At 51.5% G+C, this 7,198-nt stretch overlaps 1 protein-coding gene across 1 annotated transcript in view; it reads right to left on the reverse strand.

Moving 5' to 3' along the window:
- The window catches only part of OAZ2 (ornithine decarboxylase antizyme 2), a gene marked incomplete at its 5' end in the record, with an annotated part of 9,717 nt that extends 4,761 nt beyond the window's left edge, over positions 1-4,956 (reverse strand). Inside the window, 2 exon segments of the mRNA XM_010156322.1 lie at positions 4,799-4,879; positions 4,881-4,956. Of these exon segments, the coding sequence (XP_010154624.1) occupies positions 4,799-4,879; positions 4,881-4,956 (157 nt within the window).
- Between the last annotated feature and the right edge of the window lie 2,242 nt (positions 4,957-7,198).

Here is a 7,198-nt window from a genome sequence, read left to right on the forward strand (position 1 = left end):
GATCTCCTCGCCTCCCCAATCCCCAACGCAGTCTTTTTGTTTAGGGATGACCACAAATCGCCTTTTTTTCCCCCAGATTTTACAACCAACTGGTATGGCAAATGGTCTGCCTCCTGGTTGAAGGGAGGAGAATATGTGGTGCGTGGAGAATCCCAAACCAGACGGAAGCTACACAGATTAGGAGGCGGTGACGAGGTCTTTTCCAGAGACCACAACCGTACCCGTCCCTCTCCAGTACTGCTCTAACTAGAATGCCAAGCATGCCGGCCGCCTCCGCTTCAGCTCAGCAGTTCCTAGAAAACAAATTCGTGGTTAAACTCCATCCCTCCTCCTGACAAGTTTTTTGCGGGCAGTTGGCTGGCCCGGTAATGATTTCCACATTTCACTGCAAAGAGCCCCAATGAAAGGATGAAGAAATTCATTAGGTTCCCGGGTTAACGCTGCGAACTGCGGCGGGAGCTGAACTGTCCCATCTGTTTGGATACAGGCTCACGCGTATGGACCCTCTCACGGTCACAGAGTCACCTGTGCAGCTCTGAAGGGTGGAAGTAAACCAGCTAATGCAAGTCATGTCTGCTCTGCTCCCAAGTCGCAGGAATGGCTGGGAGATGCGTGCGCCCCCCTCCTCGGCAGCATCAGCAGGTGGACTGGGAGGTGGTTTACTCCGTCGGCTCGAAGCGGGAGCAACTGTCCAGCCTCCAGGCGCTTTATTTTACCTGGGTGATTCAGTTCAGCAGCTCACAATGAGCCCTGGGCTGCGGACAGTCAGCTGGACCGACGGCGAGACAGCCGCCATGGCTGCAGACACACACCTCGCCGGCCACAGCTTCACAGATGCTCTGTAGCGGCACCTACTCATCTCTGACTGAAACAGGCAGCCAGCGCGGCACGGAAAACCGAGTCCAGTTTGGATCTGCAGGGAAGAAGCATTTGCAGGACGAGCAGCACAAACATACCGGCAGCCAGTGGTGCCCGGGAAGAGGATGGAAGACTCCTCAGTATCGCTGCTTTTCCAGCGGTGTTTTCAGCTATCAAGATAAAAGGGCCTGTAGTGACAGGACAAGGGGTAACGGGTTTAAACTGAAAGAGGGGAGATTTAGATTGGATATCAGGAAGAAGTTCTTCCCGGAGAGAGTGGGGAAGCACTGGGACAGGTTGCCCAGAGAAGCTGTGGATGCCCCATCCCTGGAAGTGTCCAAGGCCAGGCTGGATGAGGCTTTGAGCACCCTGGTCTAGTGGAAGGTGTCTCTGCCCACGGCAGGGGGGTCGGAACGGGATGATCTTTAAGGTCCCTTCCAACCCAAACCGTTCTATGATTCTATGAAAAACATCGCAGAAAGACCAGCAGTTCAGCAAAAACATCTCCGAGAACCCTGCTAGGCTCCTCAAGCCTGCGTCCCACTGCTTTAATTCCTATCACATGTATTAAAATAGCTCCCTCCAGGTTTGACTGTTGTGACAAGGAAGAAGGCATAGAGCACGTTAACGCTGCTGACGAAGTAACGCCGCATGCCAATCAGGAACTGCCTGGCTTTGCTAACGGGAGCAGAGGAAGCTGCCGTTTGTTTAAAGCCCACAAAAGCTTAGATGAAAAACAAGTTTACACTTCATCAGAATAAATATCCTGTAGGAAATAAGTTTATTCATCGAGTTTGAAAGAAGTTTCTGTGGTTTGCGCCTGCTGTTGGGCTTTACTGCTGTTTTGAGCCAAGCACACCAAGAAACCCACCAGCAGCTGCTCCAGCTAAGTCAGGCTGCTGCTGCTGCTAAAGCACCGCAGAGCCAGCAGCGAGAGCCCTGCCCCACAGAGGTGTAGTGAAGAAAAAAACCAAGACCAAAACCCAGGGGATTACACGCACATCCTTTGCCAGTGACTTTATAGGAGCCTTTTACAGTTGTTGTTGCCGTGCAGAAAGTGTCTCCGTTTCGGAAAAGATCCTCCTCGCAAGAAAGGCTCACAGATGCTTCTTTTCTTACACTTCACGAAAACAAAAACAGGGTGAGGAAGTTGAGAAAAGCAGGCTGGGATCGACACATTGGAGGGGGAGGCACATGCGTGCGTTTGTGCTGGAGGATTGGCAGGAGCCTGCAATAGGAATGGCAAAGCTTCCTCAGCCTTCTGTCTTAGCCCTTCTGCCACCAGGAGTTACGCCCTGCCCTCCAAACCTAGCGAGTTTTTCCACTCCAGAGCCCCCTAACGCGACAGCCCACGAACCAAAGGCAGCATAACCGCAGGGATGAAGAGAACCAGTTCCCCCTGTTCAGTGGGAATTGCGTTCACACCGCATGTCTCGGGCAGCTGATACTTCATTTCTAGGCATCAAAACAGCGAGATGCTGGGGAAGAGAAGCTGTTCTGCAAAGCAGCAGCCCAGAATTCTTTGGAAGCTGCTCAAAGCAAAACCCTGTTGACGCAACAAGTGTTCGGTTTTAGTTCAGCCCTGCAAAATCCCCCCCACCATGCTATTGCAGGGGGGAAGTAAAGAAAAAAAAACCCAAACCACCAGGCTATCTTCTTTACACAGCTGCCTAAACCACCACTTCTCCAGCCGCGGGCTCCATGTCAGCCAAGTAAAGCCACAAGGACCAGCTCCCTCTCAGTTACAATTCACCGAGCACGAGATTTTCCAACCCAGCTATGCTCCTCAGATGTCCCGAGGAGGACGGGGGGGCAGGCCCTACGTGCTGGCAGCCTAAGAAGAAAGGATGTTATGATCTACCACAGCCAAGCGACTCGAGAAACCCGTGTCAGCAGCCCACTGCTGGCACGTGCTGCACCTGCAGCCTCCTGCCAAGCGCGCTAGCCAGAGCACGTCCGCGCGCACAGAGCCCGTCCTGGCTGCGCAGCACCCACGCCGATCGCTGCTGCGGTCCCAGCTCGAGTAAAGCTCCCTCCGTGAGGGACCGAGCATCAAGTCTCTTAGCACAGGAATCCCAACAGCTACAGGGAGCCCCAGCTGCTTAATTTACCGCGCGGTTGCGTAGGGGCACTGCGCGGCGCGCTCCGAAGGAGGCGGGCTCGGTCAGAAAGGTCATCCCTTGAACGAGAACAGCTGATACAGCTGGAAAAAGTACTTAAGCTTTTGGGTCCAGATGCCTTTCCAGGTCATGCTGAAGCTTGCTGGCTGAAAAGCTCAGCCTGCTGTGACCACAGCACTGCTAACTTGAGCAGGCAACTGAGAGGGGCAGAGAGAATCCCAGTAACCCCTGCCTGTGGTTGGACTTTAAATCACTGGGCAACACAGCCCACTCCACTCCAACAGAACCTGCCAGTTTCATTGCCAGTAAACCCAGAAAGAATTATATCCGTATTTCTGGGATGCAGCTATCTAGATGACATCCCTGCAGGCAGCAACCCCTGCCTACACACCACTGCCAAAAGCTTCTGTGCGAATTTGAGGCCACACTGCAATCAAACACTTCAAAGCCTCCAAACTGTGATTCTTTCCACCGGCATCTCTTCCACGTTGAGCCCATTTTCAGCCTTTGGACATTGCCTGGGGTGTATAGAAGGCTAAGCAAGGCTGGCCTGCAGGAGTTCAAGCTGCAGAGTCCCCTACTTCTCATCCCTTCCCACCCAGAGGGAACTCATTATTTGTCCTGAGCCCTCTTGAAGCTATTTATGTATCTTCTCTGACAGGAAGCCCGTTGTGCTCTTTGCCACCGCTCTGCTGCTTCTCTGGATTTCATACCCCTCTAACATCCGTGACACCATTCACCTCGGTAGCATTAAGCTGATGCTACATTATTGCTAAGAGGCCACAGAGGCTGACATTTATTCACAAGGCAAGCGGGTGAGGCACATGCTAAAAATTCACCAAGGCTGCATTAAAGAAAACTCCTCTAAAAGCAGCCGGGAGGTCTGCGATCCTCTCAGGAATTTCAAGACGACTTTGGTAGCTGTGACCCAAAAGGGCCTTTATCTTTTCATCATACAAAGTCTGCATGCCTCCCACGGGATAATTAAAAATCAAGTCTAACGCCTATGACAACACTCTTGTCAAACAGCCAAATTTGCAAGCTTAGCATCAATTTAGGCTACCTCATCTGATAGCACTTTGCTCCCTGGCTTGTGGGAAAGCAGCCTCTGTCCCAGAAGGGAGACAGATACGTGCCAGCACAACACAATGTTGCACAAGTGCCAGTTACTCTACAGCAAGGAGCAGCCAGGTCTCCTCATTCGAAAGGGAAGGTCCTGTAGCATGAAGAGAGCCGAAAAATAAGAGCCACGCAGACCCACGTGCTCCTCAGCAAGTCTGCAGACACAAAGCCTTCCTGATCTTGCCTCATCCTACGCACGTGTTCTAGAAACGTTGCGAGGTGGAGGGTTGCCTCACTCTTTTGTGAAGTCAGGAGTCACTCGGTACGTGGGTTCAGGCAGCTCCCAGGCCCCGACGGCTTTACCTTCCGGACTAGGGCACAGGAAGGAGCTTATCAACCATTCTCTCGCTGCGTTTCACCTTTCTGCTTCCCGCTTCCTCTTTTTTGTGAGACATTTAAGCAGTTGTTTCATGTTTTCATAATGCTGGCTCCACATACAATAGCTGAAACAGACCTCTGGGAACAGGGCTAGTGAATTGTTTGTGCACACCTTTGAGAACAGGCCTCTCGTTCCTTAATAAACGGGATATTTAAGTGGGAGAGCACCGCATGCCACTCAGCACGGGGTCACTGAAGAACTAAGTGTTCTCCCACTTATTATCTCGGGGTTATTTGCATTTATCCCCATCAGACTGCAGAAGGAACCAAACACAGTTGCAACACAGGTACAAGTTATTCAGATGTCAGGTCTTGCTCACCTTATATATCAGAGCTGAAAGAGAAGGATCCCTGCCACCCCCTCGCCCACCGGGGATCTTCGACAGTGGGTGAGGGGCATCAGGAGCACCACAGAGGCCCTGGAACGATGTGCCTGCAGCACTGCAGCTGGGGACAGTTACTCAAAGGTAAAATACTACTGCAAGAGAAAGAGAGAGAACACCAGGTTACATTAGCAGGGATCACATTTTGGATGCTACAGCTTCTCATGACCCCAAACCACTCGTACCCCTGCTCCTCCACGGCACATCAGAGGCAGCTATCAGATGCTTTAGCGCCCAGACAGCGACATGAAAAACACCGGCTGCCCAGGTCGTATCAGAAACCAGCCGTGTTTTGTTAGAAAGGGAGGAGGGGCTCTGCAGCCAAGAACGTGGAGACCGAGTGCTGAGCAACCTCATGCTAATAAGGGACGCCTGGAAGGCTGCCAATAGCAGATGGCTGGAAACGCATGACCAGATGAGCACACATTTTCTGTAGACAAATATCTACAAATAGATCAACAGGACCCAGAAGGAGGAGGTTTAAGTTTCGCATTTTCAAAACGCGGAGGAGTGCAAGGGCTGGTTTTTCAGATATTTTCAACACGCTCTACAACGTCCAAGTTGACATTTTCACCTGCAAATGAAACATCGTACCAGCATCCTTCACCCCGACCCTAAAAATGACAAGTTCACCCCACAGATCTACTTTGAAGAGCAAGAAAAAAGTTTCCCTTGCAGTTTCCGAGTTTGTTTGGATGTCCTACACGTGGTCTTTCAGCATCACTTTGAACCCAGGCTCTACTGTCTGCCGTAGCTTTCAGGAAGTTCACAAAGGCAAATTATTTTACTTCTGGAGCATTGCTCCCTTTATCAGTGCCACAAAAGCTCTTTGCTGAGGCACGGCACGGCAGCAGTATTCCTCTAACAAAGCCTGCAAAAGCAACGCCGAGAAACCAGTCGTTCCCCGGTGTTCCCATTATGAAACACCCCAGCGCAAAGCTATGTAAACACCACCAAAATAAGAGAATTGGAGTTTTCAGTAAGTGGGACGAGGAACAAGGCTATTCGGGACAGCCTCTGTAGACGTACTGACAACTTACTGTCTGTCCTAAAACTTCTCACTCGTGCTGTTCCCAGGGCAGTGTTTTTCTACTCTAATCCCTCTCCATGAGGGAACAGGCTTAAGCATCCAAAGACCAAGTACCGAGCTGCACTGTCAGAGCCACCTGAACCACCTACACAGAATGCCGGAACGTGTACCAGACTGCAAACAAACCACTGAAATTTGGCATTTCTGAACGCCCCAAAATATCTCGCAAACGCAGTTGCGACACAGGCAGAGTTTGCGAAGATCTTGGCTTGCTACCTCCTACCAAAATAATCTTTCTACAGGAAACACTGATATTCTTCCTCCACATATTTCCTCCTCCAGGTTTGCTAGACCGGGCTCCTCAGCAGCATTCCCACACGCCATGGCAGACACTGCTGGGAGAAAAGGCCGTTTAAACACGCTAGGAAAAGCTATTAGGCAGTTGCTGTGAAGATGTCTCAGGGCCAACCGCCTGGCAGACATGCTCAGTGGCGTTTTGTGTTAATACAGTCCCTCCTCACGGCATGGCTGGGGCTATCAATGGACCAGTGTGTATTCAGTAGTAGTGGATGGCGAGAGGCATGACAAAGCACTTTGCTGTGCAGTTCCCCACCCCCAGAAAGCTGTTGGCAGCTTTGTTATTCCCTTCCCTCCTCCCTCCCCCCCCCCCCAGTCAACAATGTACTATTGATAGCTCTCTCCAACTCTTGGCCAAGGCATCAAGAAGCTGGATAATGAAGTGTAGTTGTGGGAAAAAAAGAAAAAAAAAAAAAAAGAGAGGCTGTAGTTTTCACGCAGAGCAGTTCAAGACACTTCCCAGTTCTGCTTCCTCTGGCACACGCAGAAGTCAAAACACAAGACCCCTTCAGCCGCTGAGCCCTGCTTGCGGCTCTGGGGCTTTCCCTAGCCCAGACCCGCAGCCCATCGCTATCCTCATCCCAAACTTGGCAGTGGCAGTCAGCTCGAGTCCCGGGAGCGGCACAGGGAGCACTGTCCGGCCACGCTGGGCAGCGAGCGTGTGCGGGGCACGGGTTAAAAGAGGGTTTTGCTTCCTCCAGATGCGTGTTAGTACCCTGGGAAGAAGTTCATGCAAGCACCCGACCAAGTCTGACCCCTTCAAGCATCCACCGTGAGCAGCCCACAGCAGCTCTCCTCCCTGGGGCCTGTTTGTAGCTTAAAAATTAGGATTATGCTTCCTTCTAGCCTCTCTTCTAAGAAGCTGCTTTCCGGCAGCTTGGTTTGGCTTAAGGATGCGTTTAGATCACCAAGGGCCTTTTCCTGAAGAAACTCCCAAGCGATGGCTTCTT

This window comes from Eurypyga helias, unplaced genomic scaffold (assembly GCF_000690775.1).
Source record: "Eurypyga helias isolate BGI_N326 unplaced genomic scaffold, ASM69077v1 scaffold15170, whole genome shotgun sequence".
NCBI classification, from domain to species: Eukaryota; Metazoa; Chordata; class Aves; order Eurypygiformes; family Eurypygidae; genus Eurypyga; species Eurypyga helias.